Below are 25,730 nucleotides of genomic sequence, written 5' to 3'. Positions count from 1 at the left end.
TATTCCGTTTTTGTCTGGTACTTTTTGTCTCTCATCTCTATAAATAGACCTTTGTTCATCCGTCCATTCAGCTCCCTTAACGTCTTTGACTATCTTCTATAATTTACCCCCCAACTGTTCGTACTTCACCGTTTCCCTCTCTGTTGACACCTGATCTCCTTCTGTTTCGTCCAGGTCGGGCCCGTCTGCACGGCAAGTCGTCCCTGCAGATAGAGAACTTGCGTTCAGACGACCAAGGCTGGTACGAGTGTAAAGTGCTCATGCTGGAGCAGCAGTATGACACCTTCCACAACGGCAGCTGGGTGCATCTAACTGTCAACGGTAGGAAACATTGGGCATCATGCTTTATTCGAGCTGTTCAGTCTAAAGATGTGGGAAACTTATTTATTATTGTTATTTAAGTACCCAATACCTTACTGGTTGCTCCCACTCTCTCCTCCAAAAGATAACAGAGCTCTCGTGAAACAGAAAACCAAGTAGCGCTCCATGCGCACTGTATGTACATAGCTATACACATGCAGAACAATGAGTCAACTTTACAGTTTTTTCATAAAATTCCTAGAAGAGGAAAAATTATGTATTAGTTTGTTTCGAACTTCTTTTATTTATTTTTTTGCCGTTTACAGTTCCAAACCATTATGAAATCCAATGAGTTTAAATCAGATATTGAGTTGTACCGCTCCATTCTTCACACAAGTTGTGCTACAGGGCCATACAACCACAAAATTCAATAGATGTGTTATTTTGTGTGATAAACAAAACAAACTAATGCCTAACTGTGGTGTGAAAGGCATACGTTTTTTTTTTTTACAAGTTTTACAGGATGCTTTAATCCCCTTTATTCTGATACCTCCATATAAAATATAGTGCATCCAATTGCCTTCAGAAGTCAACTAAATTACAGAGCTCTGTTCAATCTGTCGTCTTAAAATCGAAAACGTGTGGCACAACTAGTAAACCTACCAAAAGAAGGACATTAACCTTGACTGACAGGCTGGGTAAGGACAACATTAGGAAGACCCATAGTTAATCAGCCATGTTCAATGGTCCATGTGGGTACACATTTCAACATAACTTCAGTTCTGCAGTCCACAACTCTAGGTCTTATTAAAAAAAGAGTAAGAGGAGAGCTATGGTTTAAAAAACGCCAAGAAGACCATTTGCAGTTTGCCACAAGCCACGTGGAGGACACACCAAACATGTGGAAGAAGGTACTCTGGTCCAATGTAACAAAAATTTTGCTTTGTGCAGCAGGAAACTAAAGGTTGAGCTGGTTTGTTTTCCCTCTTTGTTCGATTCGTTTTTGTAGATGTGAGCACAGTCAGGTCTGTGGATGTGTGAAGCTGCTGGAGACATATTCCAAAGGACTTGCAGCTGGTAGGGAGTTTTCAATAGAAATGCACATCACATTGCATGTCCAATTTCTCTTTACAAATATTTGGAGAAAAAAAAGGTGTCTCAATTTATTTTTTCTTCACAAACGTGACCTATTTTATTTCAGTTTTTCACAAAAAGCCTAATGAAACCTTGACATTTGTGGCTATGTGACAAAAATGTAAAAGGTTCATGGGCTATGAATATTTTGCAGTAGGTAGACACAGTGGAATGTTACTTCCTGTGTGTCAGCAGATAACTAGCAAGGTGGAGCCGTTTAACAGTTCTCTGAAAACTGACACAGTTGGACATACGACTGGGTTAGTTTGCAGCGCAGGTCACATGAAAGCTGCTGTCACAGAGCTCCTCCCTGTCATCCAACCTGCACTTCCACGCTGCGTTACATACACTGTTTCTAGACGAGAACACCAGACAAGTACCAGACTCTAGAGTTGTACTCCTCATACTCCACTCAGTACGAAATATCCATCCCCTCATTTGCCAGCTAAAGCCTCCATCATCCTCTAATCAGACGCTCTAGGACACTTGTTACTGTGGTAACACATATGGTGTATTATCCTATATGTGTTGCTGGCGCCTACCCCTGGGGTCAAGGCACATTAACTCAGTTTCTTCAGAATTTCTCTCTTCCCTGCATCCCTTCGACTCACTTCTGCTGTTCTCTGTTCTGTGTGAAGCCTCGGGTTTCCTCTGCCTCGTTCCCCTTCCTGTCATTTTCTCCGTGCCCTTCAGCTTTCTGTCACTAAACCAGACTTGACCTGCAGCACTTTAGTCACATGACATCAGTCTGTGGTGTTACTACACCAAAAACAACTGAGATCAGCTCTGTTTGGTGGCCTTATTCCACATGCTTTGCAGGCCTGTCACAATACAAATGTACAGTATATGGACAATAGATTGTCCAATAGTTTTAGAATTTATTGCGATAAACAATAATGTTGTTTTGAGATCATTTTCAGCTAACATAATGATTGTGGCATAAAGTATGCCTTGGACTGTCACGATACATTTTATTGGATGATAACTTGTCCCAGAAATTATTGCAATAAACAAAATGTTGTCAATTTAAACAATTTTAAAGTAATTTATTGATAGTGTAAGACTTAAAAATGTTGTACGGGACATCCCAGTATTGAAGTGGAAGACATTTTAAATATCCAAAATAAAACACAACTAAAAACAAAAAAAATAAATGGGAAATAAAAATCATGCACAACTGAAACCATAAATCGAATGGATTCTAAACAAAATTGCCCTCTAACAAATACAACTAATTGGAATAGAATTTATTGAGCTCATTTTTGATTTATTATGCGAATAGTTGAATAATTTCTTGTTGCTTAATGCTTTGTGAGCAGCCAACATGCAAACACATCTATTATTAGTCTGGCTCTTAACCAAGATGTATTAGTAGATGCATTTTGATGTAATTATTTTTTATTACATGTTATGACAGATATATAATTTTAAATTTAGGACAATTTAATTCCTGAGAATATCTTAGTGTTTATATGGTGTCAAAACAACACAACCACTGTAAGCCAGTCAGAACCTCAGAGTACACATGCTCCCTCAGTGGTAACTCTCCTTAAAGCTCTGCTAGCACCAGGAAAACCATCTGCATCACCTGGGAAACAGCATCACCGGTTTGTTTAAGCTTTTCTCGTCTTTCCACATCACAAAAACATGGACAATTCTTCTTATGAGTTCCGCAGATAGGTTCTTAAATGCTAAGGGTTCTGCACTTCTATTTATAGTCGCTCGTCTGAAATCCACATTGTCAAACATCATAGCTTGTCCGTGTTTTTGAACTGTCAGCCTTGTTGTCACTGAAGAGTAAGTGCTGCATATAGATTTCTGTTTAGATGAAAATAGATTAGAGCTCGTGGTTCTCTTTCGTCAAGCTGACAACTCTTCTTCTTCCTTCTTCTGGTCACATCCCCTCTAGACTCGGTTAGCCGTTGTTGGACTCCACATGGTGCTGCCTTATAATGTTGAGCCCGGTTCTTTTCCTAAGCCCTCAGCATGACTAAACACCCCACTGACTCTTAGTGAAAGCCACAATATTAAATGTTTCAGTTTTGTAAACCTGATCTGGCAGATAGTTACATTCAGTTGTTCAAGTTTTCCTAAATTGAATCTCGCCTTTAAAAAGGAATATGACTATGCTTGAAAACATTGGTGTCTCACTTTATATGCTAACTGAAGTTAAAACGTTCTCACGTTTTAAAACTTACAGAAAGTAAGTGAAAGAAAGCTGGATTTTTAAAATTTATTTATTTTGCATGATGTCTAGTTTGGTTTCTGTTAACCTCATCGGATCTTCACTCCAAATAGAATAACAATATTCAGAAGCCTGGAGTTGTGAGTGTGATTCCCACTGTGTTTTAGCCATATTTCTGGCTATATCTCCCTTTCTGTGTGTTAGGCGTCCATAGACCCTGGAGAGTCTCGGTCAGCCAACAAAAATAGTCGTAGAAAAAACATTGTTTGAATCAGAGAACTATATTTATGAAGCAGAAGAAAAATATTTCTGTGATTTTAGTCCAAACTTAATTAATAAAAAAGAAAAAGAAAAGATGCATCTAAATTAACAGTCATGCTAATGTTCATGCTAATGAATAAACAATGAATTTAGTACTTGTGTACATCTCATCAGTGTGTTAGCTGTCTTATGTGTTGTGTCCAAACTTCTTCATATTTATGTATATGTGATGCATTATGTTATCCACACTTTAATGCACACCCATCTTCATTTTGCCATTTACAGTTTCCAACATAATACATGCTTTATTATAACGTTTTGGTCTGGTTCCTCAGTTACACGTTGCAGGGTCGCAGGCAGTTTGCGGTGACAGAATGTGAGGCCTGGAATTAGCACTGCCCTGGCTCATGGCAGCGCATGGAATATCATGTTAGCATATGAGAAGCTATGGGATTATGCTTGTAAGAAGATTAGCTTCAGGCCTAAGTTGATTAGTCTGAGATTTGAATGTTGGTTTAAATTATGCTTGAATCGTGGATGATATCATCTTGTAAATGCAGATGGAGCAGAGTTGAACTGGGGTAAAACAGAGAGATTGAATAAATGTAACTGTGTTTGGCTCGGACGATAGCTCGCTTGTTATTAATAATCATCCCTGTTTATAATCCCAGCTATCCTGAGCAGACCAGAGGATCTAGTAGAAGGGTTTTACAAAACCGCTGCCGCACTATAAAAAGCGCCGTCTTTTACAGAAAAGAGAACAAAAATATTACAAGATGAATCATATATATATACTATATATATATGTTCAGTTTTACATGTACTGTCACAAAAAGACATCTAGTTTTGATAAATGTCTTTAATACACAACTTTTTTTTTTTCCTAAGAAAAAAAACATGTCATGTCCTTGAAGATTGTAGCAGTCCAGGCTCACACCTTTATTTCAAAATGTCTTCCATAAAGTCCATCCACAAATACTTCATGTGGGTCGGCTGTGAAACAAAGGATGGATATCCGGAAAGCTATGATGGAGGATCTGTGATGCTTTAACCAGTTTCTGTTCCCAAGGATCAGTGAAGCTTGTTAAAATGCATAACATCAGAGACCGTGTAAAATACCAGGACATCTTTAATAAAAATCATCGGCTCCTTGCCATAAAACAGAACATGTGTTGCAGTATGATAATAAACCAGAACATACAGCCAAATCAACATAAATGGTTCACCAGCTACTTCCATGGCAAACTCAAGTCTCTAGTCCTCAATGTTGTAGCGAACCTGTCTGCTGGTGTAGCCTGGGGGAAAAAAGACTATATATATTCATATTTCTTTCCACTATATTTCTGTCCCACTTTGTGTTGTCTGTGAATACTCCCAGAGTAGCTGCATCCGTCATGGAAGTTACACAATTACGTTTGACCAGTTGTGGCCACGGAGCAAAGATACACTGATTTTCTCTACACTCCTGGAAGGAGACAATCAGCAATGGGGGACGTTTTCATCTGTTTCAGCGTAAAATTATCTTGGAATTGACCAGGTGGACTTGGGTGACCTTGGATTAACTCTGATAAACTTGGATTAACTCAAACCTTGTTGAACAATCTGGTGAGATAAACAACTGCGCAGCTGGGAAGATGGAATCCCAGCCCACAACTGAACTTATCCTGTAGTCCAGTTGGAGGCCGACACACTAAACTCGTCTCACTAAACTAGCTTTACCCACATATAAAACGGTAGGTAGTTTTCAGACCACGTTTTCACACACTTGAACTCATATGAACACTTAAAAACTTTGTGAACATTCTAATCTGTACAAACCCATATTTGGGGCGTGTTGGTTGTGTCGAAGACGGGGCTCATTTGGCACGGTGGATGATTGACTTTTTCTTCTTTTTCTCTGACCAGGACTTTTCAGAGGCTCTATCCCTCTGAAAAGTTATAGAAGACTATGTTCTGTCCTAATGACAGTCACACAAGGGATTAACATCAGGGTTGGTATCCAGCAGAGTAAATCCACCTGAAAGGCTGGACTTTTCTTAAGATCTTTGTGAAATTACATTACTGCAGCAGAAGCCTTGGCAGACAAGTGCACATAAACCAGAGCAACACCTAGAACCAAAATGAATTGTTTTAAATATATTTAATAAAACTATTCAAACCATGAATTGTCTCAAATATGAAAGAGTCTCAACTCTTAACTTGATCCTTTGTGCTTCTGTCAGCATTTGAGCTTAAAGTCTTTGTAGTAAGCCCTGCAGTTGGATGTAGGCAGCTCATCCCATTCTTACTGGCAGAAGCTCTGAAGCTCTTTCAGGCTTGAAGGGAAGCATCCGTTCTTTGCCATCTACAGATCTGGGCTCCTTAAATTACAGGAACAAACTTTAGTGGCTTTTATTTAGAGTTCAGGCAAAACACAAATTCAATGTAGTGTTTATTTAGCATGTGGAAGGTTTTAAAAATATTGAAAATAATTTTTTATTTTTATTTTGTCTATGTGCTACTCATATAAAATGTACTGAAGTTTGTGGACAAATTGTGAAAACCTAAGAGGTGTTACTACTTCTGTCATCTCTCGCACTTGTCAGAAGTCTTCAAAAGTGTTTCTGAAGGTTTGGATGTTTTAGTGAGCTTTAGACCGACATGAAGACAAAATATACATAGATCCTGCATTATGTTAGTGATGTAAGAATGGTCCCTACTGGTTCCTCATGTAGTTCATGTCATTCCTGTCCTGTGTCTCCTCAGCCCCTCCCACATTCACAGACACACCACCTCAGTATGTCGAGGCCAAGGAACGGAGGAGCATCACGTTGAGCTGCACGGCGTTCGGCAACCCAAAACCCTCTGTCAGCTGGCTGCGAGAAGGCAGGCTTCTGATCAGCAGTGCCAAGTACAAGGTAGATGTTCGGTGCCATTCGGTTCCATCTATCCACCTGGGATGTGGGCTTGTTTTTAGGATGGATCTAAAATTGTTACTATTAACAGGATAGACCAACTGACATGGATATTGCACAACAGGGATTGATGTTTGCCAATGACACACAGTGGAAGTTGTTGCCTTCACATAATGGTATTAATGAAAGAAAGATATGCCATTCCAAGAGCATGCAACAATTATGCCAAAGTCCTCTATGGCCAGGAAGTCATAAAAGACATCTGGGCCATAAAGAAACCAGATGCTGGCTACGTTAGACAAAATTTTAGAAAACCGATTGGTCGAATCAAGAGTCATACACACGAACTCTACTAAGGTGTATGAATCAGTAGGTTTTTGTTCAGGTAGACACGGGGTTGATAAAGTTTTAGTTGGTCACAATCACAATCAAGAAGAAGAGAAATAAGAGAGGAAGACATGCATCATAGGTCTTGAGGTGGGGAATCGAACCCAGAACTATTGCCTCTGTGTGCCGGTCCTACCGATGCATTAAGCGACGCCCTGACAGATTATAGTTATTAATGAGGATCCAGGATAATGCTTAAAGACCGGACCAGAAAGCACTACAACTCAGCCAGACACTGGGTGATTTATTTGACCTCTGGTATTGGACAGAAGCTTGTTTCAGCAGGGATCAGGAGTTCTTCTGCAAGGGAACGGAGAAGTCAATCCTCCTGGGATGTAGTGTAGGTCCGCGGACAGGAACTCCTTTCATGTGTCCCGCCGCAAAACGACATGGTGCAAGTTACTGATGTTAGGGAAAAACACACATACATTGAAGAAAAATAATCATTTAATATCATCAAATTTTTATGTTTTTGTTTGACTTTACTCTGAATACACCAAATATATTCAACATATCGCCTGCGTCTATTTTAGCTTTAGGCTTTATAAACCAGTTCAGTGACTCCTTTGGAGTTGACAATGGTGAACAGGAATTTTATTTTGTCTCTTCTGTAAAAGAAAACAAATCACAGTTCAAAACTTTTGAATGTGTGCTGTACGTTTTTGGAGAGGTGTGATTGTAGATTAAGAGTTTATTGCTTGTTTCATAATTGATAACTGACTGATGTTTTTATGGTGTAAAGCACCTCGAACTGCCTTATTGCTGAAATACATACAAACATGACTTAACTTGACTTAAGCCAGGTTACTCCATAGTAATGACCTGTTTTTGAAAGCTAAACATTATTTAATGCTTGTAGGTGTCTGATGGGAATTTGACGGTGCTATCCATCACCCGGGAAGATCGCGGGGCCTACACGTGCCGAGCCTTTAGCTCCCAGGGAGAGGCCATACACACAACAAGGCTGCTAGTACAAGGTTGGCGCATGGTTTTCACCGATTCACTTTTTCACAAATTCCATCACTCTTGCATATTTTTGCCTTCATTTAAACACAGACATAATGAGAAGCTGTCCACACTGTGTTACTTTGCACCAAGAGAGCCATGAGTTTGAATCCCATCCTGAAATCTTTCTGCCTGGAGTTTGTATGTTTTTCCATGTGGATGTGTGTCTTCTGTCTCGGTACTCAGGCTTCCTTCCTCAGTTCAAAAACATGCCTCTCTAAATTCATGCTTGTTAGTCCTGTGCGTCTGTGTTGCCCTGTGACGGACTGATGACCTAGCAAGGCAACCAGTCCAATAACTGAATCCTTTCCATACACTTTTACATCAAATAATTGGCCTTCATTCCTAGTGAAAATTCAGCAATAGTATATAATTATGTTTTCTGGGTATTTATAGTAGGGCTGAAACACTTCGTCGGAGTAATCGTGATGACTCCATTATTGAAATGTCTGCAAATTTTGTATTTGATTAATCTTTCACTGGAATATATAGACTGAGAATAGGCCAATATACTCAGAGCAATAAATTAGCCAAAACAAAGTACAAGAGAGGTAAAGGAGTATTGTTAGAAGTGTTAGATTGTCTCAAACACCACAGTGGCTTAACGGTGATCTTTAACTGTAGTTGTGGGATTTTTCTGTTTCCTTGCTGCTTATGGTTCATGTTCAGGATCTTGGATCTCATTAAGTCTTAAACAGTACTTAAAACATATGTATGCGTCGTACTGTATAGATTTGGAGTCCACAAAGAGATTGTTATCCACAGCCAGCAGAGTCATAAATATCATTGTTACAATAAGATTTGTTGCACAACGCCGGGGTCAGGTCACAATTCATGACTGTCCTGTATAATTTCTGGGAAATGCGGATTGATAGACGGCCTCCCGGAAAGCCAGTGAGCAGCAGATCAGCAGACGCCACAGAGCCAACCAATCTTCAGGACCCAGCTTGTTCCAAATAGGCTGGGTTGGCACAGGCACACACTGGCAGCCATCGCCAGCAACATTACCACCAGGCTCACATAGTCCTGGTTGTCCTTCAGACTAGCTGGCAGATGGAAGCACTCTGCATGTTCAAGTATCAAACTGCACGCTGCTAATCAGTGCTAGCATATGGGATAAACACTTTAACGCAGCAACATTGGCTCACTATGTGGGCGTGTGTGTCCCTGTGTGAAGCTAAATTCTAACAAATTACACATTTGTGTTTTCTTTTGTGTGTGAATCCCTGTTTCATTTCCAGTGGGATATTTGGAACCAGTCTGAAACAATAATAAATGATACAACTCAGCAGTAAACCAATTTCAATTGTATCATCATGTTCTTTGTTGCTGTTTTAACCACAAATGCATTCACTCACAGGAGAATTTCTTTGTGTCATGATTAGAAAATCATCAGGAAACTTTGCACACACCCGCTCTATTTTAGTAAGTCATTTTTAACAGGATGTATATTTTCATCTCTAATCACTCTTTTAAGATTTAACATGAAAATATATTTAGTCATTAAAGGCACAAATTGTTTTGTTATCTAGAATCACTTCTAGTCTCTTTCCCACTGGAATATTTCTTCATCATATTTTCTCTCATTCTTGCTAATTGAACTACAGCCTGTAGTTTTCAGCATAGTGTAAACTACAGCATAGTGTAGTTTTGTCGGTAAGGGTTAAATCAAACCTGAAGTATATATACTTATATATATATTAAATAATCCTCTGTTATTCATTCTTTTTCCCACGACTACACTGGCACAACCACGTGTAGATTTATTCTAATTACTGTCTCTGTTTCCTCTTAGCAGCATGCACCATCATCTTTCCCATGGCAAATGCTGTATAATTATCTCAATATATTTTTCTGTGTGCTAGAAATAATTAATTCAGAAACTGGTCTTAGCTCCTCACCCTTTCCCTTTAGGACGTCAGGGATTTGTCTTGCTACACTAAATAGAAAGTTCTGTCTCTGCATGGACAGTTTGTCTTTTTCTCAATCAGTTTACTAAGCACAATTTGGCTCGTCCAGCCGTTTGTCCAAATCTGTTTCTACATGCAGTCATGCATCATAACAAATGTCACCTAAAAACATTTTGCAAGACAAACAGTTCAATAGATTTACAGTGTACTCCCGTACAGGTCAGCCATATATTATCTTCCTCTCTGCATTTTAGCAGAATGTAGAGATGGATGATTGCAACAGTAACAAAGTGAGCCGCTAAAATCAGATTTTACTTGGTCTAAATATCCATGACTCCTTTAAGAAGTAAACTGATTGGGACATATCAACATGTGGCAGGAGAAAAGTGGAGTTGAACCCATAACTTGTCAGTTTGGAAAAATAAATTTTTATTTTTTATTAATTCAATCTGGATTCATCTTATATATTGAAGACACAAATACTTCTATTATTTAAGGAGAAAAAGTGTTTTTTACTCCCAAAATGCCACAGCTTAGAAAACTGAGAAAAACCCATAAAGATTAAGATGATTAAAATCCAGGCAAGAAGATGAAACTTTCAGCTCCCGCTGTAATCCCTCTTCTCTGTCAAATCCGTCTTCTCATGATATACCTCTTGTCTTGCTTTTAGGTCATAAATATATGAAAATCTGCATCTATTATGAGGGATTCATGCTAACCAGTGATTTCTTTTGAGGTGATTTTATGCAGATATGATTATAGTGAGCTATCCTGGTCTCTGAAATGTTTTGGATTGTTATCCTGTAGGACATTTTCTATCTCCAGTTTCAATCAGGCAGATTACACTTCACTAAAGTGAAAGGTATTTCTCTGCTCCACCAGATCTGCTGTTCTTTACAGAAAGTAAGAGTTTGAATCCTTAGCAAACAAATGTCTGCCTTGCTTTTGGTGAAGTTGGAAAATGTGATGTCTGGTATTAAAGACCTGAACAAAAGCCATAGAAATCGTGTTTTTCTTCTCAGACTCAGCATCACAGACAGTTATTATGCAATTTTTCTTAAAATTCTTTATTATATTTTGCCCTATCTTTCAGGTGCTCGTTTTCCCAGTTATGAAAAATTCAACAGTCCTCTCCAAGCAGACAGCGCACCACCCAGTTTCTGTTTGTCTGCTGTGGTTTTCTTAGTGCATGGCTTTCCTTCGCTAACAAAGAGTAGGAAATGAGGACATGGCGGTACCTCCATCATCTTTGTGCATTGGAGACCTTCTGCCTGGCGTGCTGGGGTGACATTTGAAAAGTTATACAGTCAAAAATTAACAACAATAATTTGACTTATATAGCTTAAGAGAAAAAATTGGGGGTTAATTTTTCAAAGTCATATTTTCACCATGATATTTAATATTCATTAATTTATTTAAGTCACTGTTTTAAAACCAACTATTCAGTTAGTTGGGCTCACTAAACTAAGTGTTTAGTGAGTCTGCTAAATATTTAGTTTGAAGCTAAATATTTAGTTCACCAACTATATATTTAACTCCTATGCAGCAAACTAAATATTTAGTTTGTAAATTACGTAAATGTTTAGCTAACTCAGGCCTATGTACTTATTTTTCCAACTCAGAGTTAAATAAGCTGAATATTTAGTTTATTGTTTAGTTTGCCAAGTAGCTAAATGTGTAGTTTACCAGAAGAAATATTTATTTTCAAACTAAATATTTAGCTCCCTTTCTAACTAAATATTTTGTTAGATGCTGATGCCAAGTTTCAAATACAGCCTGTTCTATTACAGATAGTTTAAACCTCGAGTTAACTAAAAGAATAACTATTTTTTGATTCTGCCGAAGGTCTCACTCTCACTCACTCTTTTGCAGACAGAGGAAACATCAGACCTTTTAAAGAATGTTTTAAGTTTAAAAAGGTTTTGATATCTCTGGACTTTCTTTGGCTTAGTTTGAGCACCTACTGAAAATGACTAATGTTGAGTCTTTTTTACGCTGAGACAAAAAGTCCACTTCAAAGAGTGTTGTTGTCAAGGCGACCTTAGTATAATCTGGACTAGGGTTTTCAGTTTTTAGTTTAGCTAAAAATCCGCACTGGTTATCAGTCGACTTCTCTGCATATCTTTAATTTAAATATTTAGTTGACCATTTTTATGTGACACATTAAGACATTACTTAAATGAGCTAAAAGTCACCCTGTATGTGTGCCACTGTTTGTGTGCTCCCGCCAGGCCCTCCGTTTATTATCTCACCACCAGAGAACATAACGGTGAACATCTCGCAGGATGCCTTCTTCACCTGCCAGGCGGAAGCCTATCCTCGCAACTTGACATACACCTGGTTCTGGGAGGAGGACAACGTCTTCTTCAAGAAGTAAAGTTATGATCATGTTCATTATTGTTTGTTCTTCTCTCTTTACGTTTCCGGATTGAAATGTCTACTCGTCGGCACCGATAAAAAATCCTGCGAAGATCTGATTGTCTGCAGGAAAAATTCTTTAGCTGAATCTGATGAGAAGTGTGGAAATACAATGCGTAACGTTTCGTGTATACATTCATGTAACATTAACTAGAATATTATTGAAAAGCCTATTTATTTCAGTGATTCAACTCACTCTTGAAGCCTTTATTTCTGTAATTTATGGTTATTTGTGACTTCAATCTTACTGTCATCAAAACATGACATTTGAGAGTAGAATATTTCAGACTGATCAGTCTGAAATACTCCTTTTAGTAATAGACATGTTTAAATCTGCTTAAAAAGTTTTTTTTTTAAAGGTACTTTTAATCTGACAAACAAGTCTCATTTGCACCCATACTCTGCAGTTACTGAAGATGACTGTATATACAGTACATGGCTTAATTGTACAATCGTATGCAAAGCTTTTTTCTGTCTTCCACCTAATTCACTGTGAGTTAGAGAGGTGCAGCACCGTTATAACACTTACACACGTGGACCAAAAAGCCCACAGTGGCTCCTAAAATAACTTGAAACTGTCAAAAGTAAGAATAAATTCACAGAACCCCTAGAAAATAAAACTAAATGAATTCCAGCCAGTGATTTTCAGTAGCTTGAGATGTCCGTCTATGTTAACGACTCTCTCCAAAGTTTACAGCCCACCTACATGGTGGTTTAATATATTCTGATGGTGGTTAAAACTCTCAGAGTGAAATACTGTTTATAGTGAAATCTTTGGTAGTGGGATCAATAAATTTATCTGCTGTTTGCTGGAATTATGTTTTTGCTGTAGGGTAGAAACTTAATAAGTTGAGGGAATATGAGTTGCTGTGATGTTCAGTTACCTTTGAAGCCAGTGGATGTGTCGAGTTCCCAACATCCAGCCGTTCCACTTTGATTTATAAACTATGCTCTGTGACAAGCACCTTTTATGACTGAGTCAGAACTCCACTTCCACAGGGAAATGAACCAAAAATGACAAAACTGGATACATGTATTATAATTTTTACAACGGTCTCACTGTATACACAAATGACAAGAGAATGAATGTATCTGCTAATATATTTTCGTCAGTAAATGACAAACAACAAATGTCGTTTGTTGTCTGAAAAATACTGCCAGGCGGGAGCTTGAGTCTAGAGGACAGTTTCCACTAAATGTTGCACTCTTTGGAAAAAATTACTCGTGTAAAAATGGTTCATTAGGTCACCACTTCCAGGCAGCTGGTGGTCAGATTTAACAGACTTGCTGGGACTTACTGAATTTAGATCCCAGTGCTTCTCTTCATATCCACAGTGACCTCAAGCGGAGAGTCAGTATTCTCATTGACGGTTCCCTCATCATTGTGCAAGTCAAGCCCGAGGATACTGGGAAATACACCTGTTCCCCCAGCAACAGCCTAGGCACACCACCGTCTGCCTCTGCCTACCTAGCAGTGCAATGTAAGTCAGCTTTCCTCATTTAACAATTTTATCCTCTTTTTTGTTGTCAGAATGAAGATTTTGCTACAGATCTTCTTCATAGGAGTGCTTCTGAAATGTTATTCACACTTTTAGCACTTCTAATGGATTCCTCTGATTGTGTGCTAAATGAGCCTCATGTGCATTATAAGTGTATTGAGGCAGCACAAAGTCAGAGTGTCCCATTGAAAATGCATTGGCTTCCAATGTGTTTAAGTGGGTTTTCACATCTGATATGTAGACTTGGTTTGATTGGGGACCAGATTTGCGATGTTTGCTACATTTTCAGCTGATGCGGTTCGCTCTCACACTGCACTGTATCAAACTAGCCTTTGAAAAATGTGTTCACTCCCTCGCCTGCGATGGCCACTGAGAGAACCAATACAGAAACCTCTGAAGAAGACAGAAGAAGAAGCAGTGCAACTTTCTTCTTCGCAAAATGTAAGCAAAAATGGAGTGGCGTCAGATTTTAGAGATTGTAGGATTTCTCTTTTTTCTTTGGTAAAAGATCACAAACCACTCTTCCCGCTAGCGCCAGACACAAGCGTTTGTTTTGGTTGCACTTACCCAGAATGCCCTGCGCTGTTGACGGCTTACTGCTTTTGGAGCGGTTTCGTCTGCTTGCTGCTCTCACATGCATTCGAACCACACCAGAGCTCTCTTCAACAGATCAAAGGCCTAGGTTTTTAGGTTGACTGGAGTTTGCTTTTTCAGTTCAAATCGCAGTTTGAATTCACATTCACACATCCCCAAAGGAACAAGACTTTCTAGACAAATGAGCTAGAGTTGGATTAAAGTGGATTAAGCCCAGCTGATGGTGCTAAGATTAGACTTCCTAAAAAAGTATTTGGAAAACTGACGAGTCTTTCAATGCTCATCTCAAGTAATGTTTGATCTGTTTATCTTTGATTTATCCTACACCTAAAAGGAGGTTTGTTAACGTTATTGACCTACAGTGAATTTCCTCTTCTGGTTTATGTGTGTGGGTGGTGGTCAGAGAATGAGAGACACCAACCGCTGGAGTGAAACAAACATTGCAACTTTCGGGGAGGTTGTTGATTATTTTTCGCTGTCAAAGTAACAGCGCTGTAATCTGACCTGATAGAGTTTGGATATCAGGTTGCAAATCTTGGCTGTTTTTAAACACAGCGAATGTTGCTACTGCGTTTGTCAAACACATTTCCTGACAACAGTAATTAGCTCGACAGACACCGAGTTTGTTCCTTTTTCTCTGCTGATCGATTCGTTGCAATTGGGTGGCAGGCAGGTCAATCAATCTATTGAGTTGGGTGTGCCTGGATTTTAGATATAAAAAACTGCATGTATGGATGGATTTTAGCAGACAGTTGTAATGTTTAGACTCTGGATGATGGAGCTTTGCTGCTGCGCTACACAATAAAGAAACCAGCTCCGTAGACATGACAGGTAAACAAAGAGGGAAGCCACTCCCTACCTGTCGGGTGGAAGTGGCTATGAGCAGCGAGGGTGAGGGGAAGTGTTGGTCAGGGGGAGGAGAATCACGTAAAATCATTCTGACCTGTTAGAGTAAAATTGAGCGACGTGAGTATACCTCCATTTCCCATCACCTGAATATGCACAAAGATCAGGTGACAGAGTATTTCTCCATGTGTGTTTAGTTTAAACTAGACCCTGCTGTAGATCATTCCCAACAATTGTTTCCTTCAGGTGTAAGATTGGTTTCTGGACCATTGAACCACTTGGTTCTCTCTAGCAGGCTGACACTCGCTTCCTTTTCGCAGGTGAAAACCTAATCCCAGTCAAACACCTGTTTTCTCTTTTTACTCTCCTCCCTCTCATTCCAATAGATCATTTTTATATTTCCTATTTGTACTCGTTTATGTACATTTATTTGCTCACTGACATATTATCCCTCCCTCTCTGGGTTACTGCCTCCTCATTTCTGAGCTGGAGCGCTCCAGCGGTTCAGCAGTCACTCGCGGCTCCAGCCTGTGTGAATCTGTTGCCTGTAGAAAAGCTTGTGTCGGGTGTTTGGAGCAGACAGGAAGAGGCAGGAGGAGATGCGAGACCTCGTCGATTGGTGGTCGCTGTGATGCGAGTTAAAGCGGCGGATCCTTATCATTTCTCCTGTGCCCCCGACTCCGTGGATGGCTGTATATGTCTGTGGTCTGTGTTTCTGTGTGTGTGAACAGAGATAGGCGACACCAGTCAGGAGAGGGAGGGGAGGAGTGAGGAAAAAGGGGGATTACATCATTGCTGTAAGACTGGTGACTTTTCTCATCAGACTGCAGGGGGCTCTGATTTGTTCTGTTCTATTATTTCCTCTGATGTTCTTCTTTTCATTTTGCTCCCCTTCTGTCAGTCATCAATGTTCTCCCTTCTCCTTCTGTCTCTTTTCTCTTCCTGTCTTTTTCCTTGAAGGGCTGTGCCAGTGAGTAACTTCCCCTCAGCATCAGTGGGAACTAAGCACGTCGTGAGCGATAGGGCTCTCTGAGTGCTATATTTAGAAAGCTGGCTGATATTCTTGTCTGTGGTGCCGGTGGCGGCGCTCCTCTGGGCTCACAGTCTGGGCTTCAGGACAGACGTGCTGCAAGTCCTAAGTTGTCCAAGCCGTCCAGCTTTCCCACCTCACTCAGTCGCTTGCTCTGCTGCTCATTTTCTCTTCCTTGCAGCTCTTTTGTTCCCCTGCTTCTCAGTGACAGTATCCCATCGCCAGCTCTCCTCCAGCGGCTCCACTCTGCCTTACGTCATGCAGTCACTTCTATCTCTCACCTGTCCTGTTTCCCACGCTCAGCCTCACTTCTTCTCCCTCTATTGCTCTGCTGATAGCTCTCTCCTCCTCCACTCAGTCACCTCATCTTTCATGCTTATCACCCAGTGCATAATGGGAAGCTCTCCTCCCTGACCTTAGTGAGGCACCACAATGTTCTGCCCTGTCCTTCAATTTCTGGATCAACTGCAACTTTTCCCTTTTTTTTGGTCTATTCTTATTTAGAGAATAATGACCTCTTTTTTTCCCCCCTTGTCTGATTTTAAAAGGGTTTGATGACTGAATCAAACACCAGTTGAAAGAAGGTTTTATGATGCGGAGGGGAAAGTGGGAGGTTTATTCACATGCCTTGCAGGGAAGGATAATTAGCATAATACATCTTTGTTCCAGTAAGTTCTGGGCTGTGTGTAGATGGCAAGAGAGGCTTTAAACCTCACCTTTAGAAAACTGCTGCAAAAAGTGAAATCTTGGCATCGCCCAGTCATAATATCTACCATTAGATGTATGTCAGCCGGTTTGGGAGTGAAACCAGAAAATAAATCTTTTCTTGTCTGCATATGGACTTCACAGTGGAGCAGTTTGCAGCAATGTGTCTTTGCAGGACACCCTTAGGTGTGATGTCGTGGGTGGGCGTGGTTGTGTGTGTGTGTGTGTGTGTGTGTGTGTGTGTGTGTGTGTGTGTGTGTGTGTGTGTGTGTGTGTGTGCATTGTTGTTTGACATGTGTCTCTGTGTTGACCTGTCATAGGTGTGTCTCACCTCTAGCCCAATGACTGCTGGAGGTAGTGTCGATAGGCGGATTGATGGACGTTCTGCATACCAAACATAAACATTTTTATGCTTTGGCTTAATTATGCAGAGACTTTTTTTTTTTTTTTTAACCCTCCAGGTGGTCTTTGGTGGGCTCTAGTGTCCCTTATATGACAGCAGGCTGACAGGAAACGAGGAAGGAGAGGGGGGAAGACATGCGGCAAATGTTGTCGGGTCTGGGAGTCGAACCCACAACGACCGCGTCGACGACTCAAGGCCTCCAAATTTGGGTCCCGCTAACCACTATGCCACCACGGCACGCCCCAAATTATGCAGAGACTTTAACTGCAAATGTTTGATTTGGTCAGATAAGACCAAGACTAAGTTCACACAACAGGCAAATGTGACCCAAATGTGCCCATATTTGATTTTTTATGACTGTCTGAATGGATCAATTGGATAAAAAAAAAAAAAAATCTGCTACGTGCCATTTCCATATGTGGTACTAAATCAGATACGTGGTCATTTTGCATTTAATCCTACTTTTATGTCATCGTATTGAGGCGTCTGTTATAATTCTGCACCAGAAGAAGCCAGACTCTCTAAATCCAAAAGTAAACAATGGTTGAAAATTATAAATATGATCCTAAGAAAGAAGTTTGTCAGTGAAGCGGATTACATCACAATGTCACCTCACCTGGTCTGAGTACACATCCAATCAGACTTCTAGATGCATCTTCTGCATTGACTGCATCTTCAGTGAAACACACCGAATTCTGCAGCACATCTACATGTTAAGGCTCTCAAAGTCAAGCTAGCATAACTGACCTACTTCCGTCTCCCTCTCTATTCTTCTATATTAAAACTTTTTACTGACATTTCAAATGTGATACCCTTGGGCCTTGTTAACTAGTTGTCATAATGTTGACAATTAATAGCAAAACACCGCGTCCCTTTTTCTTCTAAAATTTAGCGCGTTATGTTGACAGCTTGACAGCTAAAACCAATGATAGTTATCGTCAGCGAGTCGTTACTTTGCCGTCCAGCAGGGATCTGGGAGACGGGATCTTGTGTGTGTGACGTCACATTTCAACTTGCCTCAAATACTTTATTGTAAGCTGTGAAACCGTAGATGTGCGTACATTAGAATAGTGTGTACACTATTCTTCTATTAGAATAGAAGTCTGTAAACATAGACTTAGGTAGAAGTTATGTACTCCAGGTAAGATGCTCTCTGCTCTTAATGATAGCATACGAAACGTACTGTTTTCACTGTGTGTGCCACATCAGTTGTTGGAGACTTTCATGGCATTTAATTTGGGATAAAACTGATGAATTACTCTTGAATTACTCCACACATCAATATCAGTGTATATCAATATTAGTGATATACACAAATGCTGTTCTGAGATCAGCTGTGCTCCACGCAAGGTGAATAAATTTGTCACTGTGCGGTGAGCCTGCTGTCTAAAGCAGAGAGATTTCCCAAGCCTCCTCACACATCTGCTGCGATAACCAGCCATTTGGTTTCCCTCACTACAACGGGTGATTTTTATTAGTCGCCTTTTCTCTTTCTGTAATCACCAGATCCTGCCCGTGTGGTAAACATGCCATCTGTCATTTATGTGGCCATTGGTCTCCCAGGCTTCATCCGCTGCCCAGTAGATGCCAACCCCCCTCTAACTCTGGTTAAGTGGAAAAAAGACGGTCTCCCTCTACGGATAGACAAGGTGATTCAGTTCGGTTTTGGACGCCTTCATTTTAGGAAATCTGTGCCTTTATTTTTACAAACTTCTAGATAGTGTAGTAAAAATGTACATATTCAGGATTTGTTATGCAGTGGATAAACCATTTCGATTATTTATCACAGTACCCTGGTTGGAGCCAGATTGATGATGGGAGCATCCGTGTTGCAGAGGTGACAGAGGATTCTCTTGGCACCTACACCTGCATGCCTTACAATGCCCTGGGATCCATGGGATGGTCTCCTCCTGCTCCCCTGGTGCTAAAGGTAAACACAACAGCAGCACAGCAGCTGATCTGGACTTCACATAAACCGTTTAGCCTTTTCTCACACTGATTACCCACCTACAGTGGATATGCTTTAAATTATAGTCAAATCTCTATTGTTACTTTTATTTTACCTCTGCCTAGAACTAAAGAAGAAGAAAACAGCTGCGTATAGAGAAATTGCACGTTGTAACATTCTGTCTTCTGTAATTATATTAACTGCTGATCATGTAAATTGTAAAAAGAACCGATGGAATGGGAGAACATAATTATTACTGTTTGTTTTTAGTAGGGATGCACCGATCCACTTCTTTCTCTTCCGATACCAATGCAGATATGTAACGGGAGTCCTTAAGTAAACTTGAGGCACACTCAGCGTTTCCCTTACACATTACGGCTGTCTCGCCAATGTACAGGACCCTCCAAAATTCTCTGTGGTTCCTGGAGGGGAGTACAGGCAGGAGGCTGGAAGGGAACTTGTCATCCCCTGTGAAGCAGAAGGAGATCCTTTTCCGAATATCACATGGAGGAAGGTACCACCCTCACACCTTGTTGTAGTTCCAGTTTCTTCACGTTCTTGTTAATCAGTACCTTATGCTGTGTCACATTCAGTATTTTAGTGCTTGGATTTTGCGATCTCCCCTCAGACGGAATCGACTAAGCCTCTTAACAACATTGTCCTTCCTTCTTCAGTGTTTAAGACTTTGGATTGCGTGTGCCTCTTGTTCATTGTGTCTGCTTATTTCCTCGGGTGGGGCGGACTGCAGGTGGGGAAGCCCAGTAAAAGCAAGCACAATGTTCTGCCTCGGGGCAGCTTACAGCTGAAGTCGCTCACGAAGGATGACCACGGGGAGTGGGAGTGTGTCGCCACCAACGTTGCCACAAGCATCACTGCCAGCACGCATGTCCAAGTCATAGGTACATAAAAACTAACTGCACTCCGTGATTGAATAATCTGTACGACCACTTCTAGCAAGAATAAGTTACAGTAGTTTTTTTCTTCCTTCTATATGGCTTTATTGGTCATTGCTGTTTGCAAATGGCCTCTTAACCCTTGCCGAATTAATTGACAGCAACAGTTGCTTATCTCAGTTCACTAACCCAAACCCTTTCCTTCATGTTAACACATACCTGTTTTAATTTCTGTAAGTTTTTCTTGTGATTTTATAGACTGTTAGTCAAACTTGGTTGTCAAGTAGTTGTGCTTTGGGCTGCTTGGGTTCTTAACCTCCGTGGCTCACAGTTAATTTGTCTGGCAGGTAAACTGAATGACGTCTCCATAACAGCGACACTCAGCGACTAATATGCGCCTTTAAAAAACTTCCCCCCCGTTTTCATAGGCACAAGCCCCCACGCGCCCACCAAAGTCCGCGTCGCAACCTCCTCCACCTGGGCCAACATGTCCTGGGAGGCCAGCTATGACGGAGGCTTCCAGCAGACATACTCAGTCTGGTACGGCCATGTGTGAGTCATCCCAGCATGCTTTGCTTCCTGCTTTTTCTTCCTTCATTGTGTCCTTATTTTGTTGCTGGATATGTCTTTTCTAGGGTTACGTTCAGAGCAGTTGTAAAACCGCAGAAATGGGGAAAGTACAAGAAAATCCAGTTTCAGTGAGTTTTTAAAGACAAAAAAAAAAAGAAAGGTGATTGCAACTTATCTGAACATGACCCAACTCTACCCTGCTGCTGCCGCTGCATCGTTCTGCTTGACTGGGCCTCAGTTGAAATGCTTGTTGTAGCTAATATTTAATACAATGGAAACATTGTGTGACATGATAAGAATCTGAGCAAGCCGTTACGGTCTATGGAGCAAGTTGATTTCTAAGTTGAAATGTATTTGATAAAAAAAAAAGAGCAGAATTTTGTCATAATCCTCTTTTAAAAAGCTCTCATTGTATGTGAACTTGAATATATTCAAACTGAGTAAAGGAAAAATGTTTACAAGCAAATTCCTAAACTCCCTCATGAAATGTTCTCCTGAATTGTCTTGACTTGGAGCATGCTGGCTACTTTGTGTTAATTATGACACTGACAGCCCACAAGTAATCCACAAAACCCCTACAAACAAAACTAGAAACAGTTTTTATTGGTCTATAACATCAATCTGAGATGCCATGTCTTCAACACAACGATGAACAGAAGATGATTTAATTGATCATTTAGTTACAGTGGAGACTGAGCCTTCATGACATCACACCTGACCAAATATTTAACTTGGTAATCAGGATAGTAAATAGCTAGCTCATTGTTGCTATTTCTGCTGTTGGACAGTGACTCAGAGTAACTTTGGTGTTTGAAATTTGAATGTCCTACAAATAAACTGTGGAGCAAAATGATGAAAGAAAAATCTAAGTCTGTCTAAGCATTTAGGCCACGTGTCAAACTCAAGGCCCGTGGGCCAAATCCAGTCCACCACAGCTTTTCATGTGGCCCTCTAGATTCTAGACTAGACACTATGTTTACTTAAATATTACCTTATCAATCAAGTCAGTGCAGTTTTTATCTGTTTACTGCCAAATTATATCAATCATTTCCTCCAGTTTTTTTTAGGATTATCGTGGAAATTCACAAAAAATTAACAAATCCCTGCACTTTTTTTGTACTAATAATTTGGAGTTTATTGCAGATTTTTCTCAAAAGTTGTCAAAAGCTTTCTTACTTGTACAAAACAGCTGCCTCAGCCTTAAATGATGTCAGATTATTGTCCATAATCTATACAGCGAGTAATAAAAAGTCGCATTTACCGTCATAAATAAGCGCAAATCTCGCAAACATTTCCACAATTGAGAAAAACTTTGTATTTTATTGCAAAAAATCACAAAAGGAATCACAAAAGCCTGGAGGGACTGAAAGGATGTTCAATAATGTTTTAATTTTAAGAATTCATTAATATTTTAACAGTTTGTGAACAGGTTTTATCAATACAATCTGGCACAACCAGCCCTTTAAGAGCATTCATGATCTTGATTTGGCCCAAAACGAAAATGAGTTTGACACCCCTGATTTAGGCTATCAACATTGTAACACAGTATGTGTAGCTATAATTATGTGGTATAATAAAAAAAAAGTGATGGTAAACTACAGTGCATGATAATCAAGTCTGAATTGTGTAAAAAGGGAATATATTTAAAGTACAAGGTGACAGAGGTGATGATTCCCGATTCAGACGTGCTATAAAAAAAAATCTGTCAAATCCTAATTTTATTCTGATCACTGCCACCCATCATGTTTTATTAATAAAGTGAAGTAACCAGAGAGCAGAACGAATAGGAAAACAAGCAGACAGCGGCTTTAATTAAAGATATTCATACTGACAGCGAGCCTGTGTGATCAGCACTCGGATGGCCAGTGTCACTGCAGCCCTGCTGTCATTTAGAAGAGCCTTCAAAACGCCGCGGATGGATTCCTGCACAGCTGACTTTGTCACACCGCTTAATAGAAGATGTGCAGTGACTCGGAAACGTATTCACGCCCCTTGAATGTTTAGTTTTTGTTACATCAAAAAATACACAACCCATAAACGGTATTCAAGGGAGTGAATATTGATACAATCACTTATTTTATGTTAGATATTTTTATTGAACTGTGATTATTTTTTTCAAATCAGTTTTCAATTTGATGTTGAAGTTTGTTTTTTGTCGAAAAGGCCAAATTGTGGTGATCACTGATGATTTGTAAAAGCAATGAAAAGTGTAAAACCTCCAAGGGAGTGCTTTTTCATAGGCACTGTAAATATAGTTACATATATCTCATTGGAAATTTTTGCATCAGATCAACACCAAATAGTGTATTATTGTAAGCATCAAGTGGAAGGACGCATGGTTTTGAAAACACTTCCCAGAGTGAATGCTTTGTGGCATGTAATATGTACCAGATCTGCGCATGTTGACTATGAAAGGCTGGCCCACCTTTCATTACTCATCAAGCTCAGTCAGCCTGAGTAGAGTGAGATCTCAATTACTGTGTCTTTCCAAAGACTTAGTTCTGGGCTGGGCCATTCCAATATATAAATCTTTTTTTAAAATCTAAATCATTCCATTACAACTCTGGATTCCTAGGATGGATATCCTGCTGGACGGTATACCTCTGCCACAGCCTCAAGACTTTTGATCTCTAACAAGATTTCTTCACGTATTTACTTCCATTAACTTTTTCATGAACTTTGACCTGCTGTCTTGTCCCTGTTAAAATAAAGCCTCCACCCAGCATAATCCTGTCACCACCGAGGTCGGTGTGCTTAGGGTGATGTGCTGTGTTACTTTTTTTCTCTTATGGTTTCCTATTAACATTGGCTTTCATATTGCCTTATGGTCCATACTTTGGCATAAATCTTTTTTTAGTCTGAGCAGGTGGTTTCTGATTGCACTGGGCTTTACATAGACAAATTAAAGAAAATGGGACTGAATGTTAATGTATTCTCCTGATTTCAATTTGTAAAAATAATAACAATAAAAAAAAACATGTTAGTTTCCTTCTACCTTACATTTATTAATTACTTTGTGTTGGTCTTTCACAACAACATCCCAATGAAATGTTTTGAAATTAAAAAGATCACGAGCTATGAATACTTTTTCAAGGTACAATATTAAATGCACTGTAGAAATGTAAACATCACATTTATAACCTTTTAAAACTGTACTCCACGCAGTTTGTATATTTTTAGCTCCTGTTATTGTATACATTTATACAACCCTGTATTTGTTTACAGTAAATAAGTGCTATGGATACAGTTGCAAAGTTATTGCATGTGTGTAGTTGTGTGCTTCAGTTGGTGATGGAGATCTTTCAGTGTGAGTGTATGGCATGGCCAAATGGCAAAATGCAACAGCATGACGTTGATACTATTAACTGGCTGCCATGTTCTGAATAAAGAATAAACTGCATTAAAATGTTAATGTTTTAGTGAATTGCTGCAGAAAGAAAGAAAGAATCTTCCAATGTAATTGACATATTTACTGCCTCGGCAACTGTTAGCTGAAGCTAAGCCCAGCAGTCTGCCGTTTGGAACTGAATCACAAACTTAGCATAAACAAGCAGTGGCCTTGCTGCTTATTGTGTCAAACTGGTCGTGCTGTATTGAATTAAGGAGGCAGACATGGTGTGTTACACACAGATTACCATGGAGGTACATCATAGCTAACCTGACCATGTTCCACATGCAAGATAAACAGTTGTCAGGTTCGCTATTTCCTGTACGCGTTGACCAAGCTAACTGCTCTGGAAGTTGATGACTGTGTGTATATGGCAGCCATGTTGGATTTTACAGTCAGGATCTTCTTCATTTGTAGTTATGGAGTTGTTCAAGTGTAACACACCAACAGGGTAACGTATTATCAGATCCACTTTCCATCAACTACCCAAAAGATGAAGTCATAGCCAGTTTCTAAAGGCATCAATAAGTGTTAGAGACATGAACAAGAGGACCACTGAGACAGTTCCATTATTTTACTGTCCTTTTCCCCCCCATGCATGTCTTCCTGTTTGTCCATTCACATTTCACTTCTGCTCAGGCTGAAGAGGGAGCGTTTAGGTCCACACGACTGGGTTTCCATACCCGTACCTGGAGGCCAGGACTGGATGGTGGTGCCAGGCTTGGAGCCAGAGACAACGTACCAGTTTAGTGTCCTGGCCCAAAATAAGCTTGGCACAGGCCCCTTCAGCGAGGTCGTCACTGTGAACACTCTAGGTGAGTATAACAGCCACTCACTGGGAAGAAATCCTAAGTTAATGTGACTTTAGAGGCTGGGTGAATACAAAAGCAAGTAAACCACCTGTTTAATTGTTATGTTAAGTCACAGTAAAATAATATCAGGTAATTTTTTTTTACCTGATAGATGAGTGAGTGCTTACTCAGAAATATGTTCTGAGTAAGGTTACTCAGAACTCATTTCTGTCTGTGAAAGGCGCTTTATAAATAAAATTTACTCACTTACTTATCTTCAGTGCTGCTCAGGTCTGTAGGGGTGAGCATGTGGCTGCTGATCGAGCTTTTCAGAGCAGCTGCAAAAGCAAATGAGTTGGATTAGCAGAGCTTGCTAAAAACCAATGGTGTGGAATACAATCTCTGCTATCTGAATATTGAACTGTTAGCATGTTATGATGGTTGTGTGTGGCAGTAGTATTATACAGAAACAATGTCTTCAGTAAGAGGTCTTCAGATGTGTTGCAAGCCTGACTGCTACTGGAGATCCTTCCTGCCCACAGCATCACCATCCACCATGACTGTGTGAA

General features: G+C 39.9%; 1 protein-coding gene across 3 annotated transcripts in view; it reads left to right on the top strand.

Annotated features, from left to right (window-relative positions):
- igsf9bb (immunoglobulin superfamily, member 9Bb) overlaps positions 1-25,730 on the top strand; it is a 103,437-nt gene that overhangs the window by 45,268 nt on the left and 32,439 nt on the right. For 2 of the 3 annotated variants that reach the window (XM_028031922.1, XM_028031924.1), the window contains exons 3-13: positions 175-321; positions 6,626-6,777; positions 8,021-8,138; positions 12,308-12,449; positions 13,830-13,975; positions 19,078-19,220; positions 19,361-19,501; positions 19,917-20,033; positions 20,268-20,418; positions 20,841-20,964; positions 25,010-25,185. In XM_028031922.1, coding sequence (XP_027887723.1) covers positions 175-321; positions 6,626-6,777; positions 8,021-8,138; positions 12,308-12,449; positions 13,830-13,975; positions 19,078-19,220; positions 19,361-19,501; positions 19,917-20,033; positions 20,268-20,418; positions 20,841-20,964; positions 25,010-25,185 — 1,557 coding nt within the window. The remainder of the gene's footprint in view (positions 1-174; positions 322-6,625; positions 6,778-8,020; positions 8,139-12,307; positions 12,450-13,829; positions 13,976-19,077; positions 19,221-19,360; positions 19,502-19,916; positions 20,034-20,267; positions 20,419-20,840; positions 20,965-25,009; positions 25,186-25,730) is intronic. The other variant, XM_028031923.1, reaches the window with a different exon arrangement.

This window comes from Xiphophorus couchianus, chromosome 11, assembly GCF_001444195.1.
Source record: "Xiphophorus couchianus chromosome 11, X_couchianus-1.0, whole genome shotgun sequence".
Lineage (NCBI taxonomy): Eukaryota > Metazoa > Chordata > Actinopteri > Cyprinodontiformes > Poeciliidae > Xiphophorus > Xiphophorus couchianus.
The sequence above is the reverse complement of the archived record's forward strand: the minus strand, read 5'-3'. Positions and strand labels throughout refer to the sequence as shown.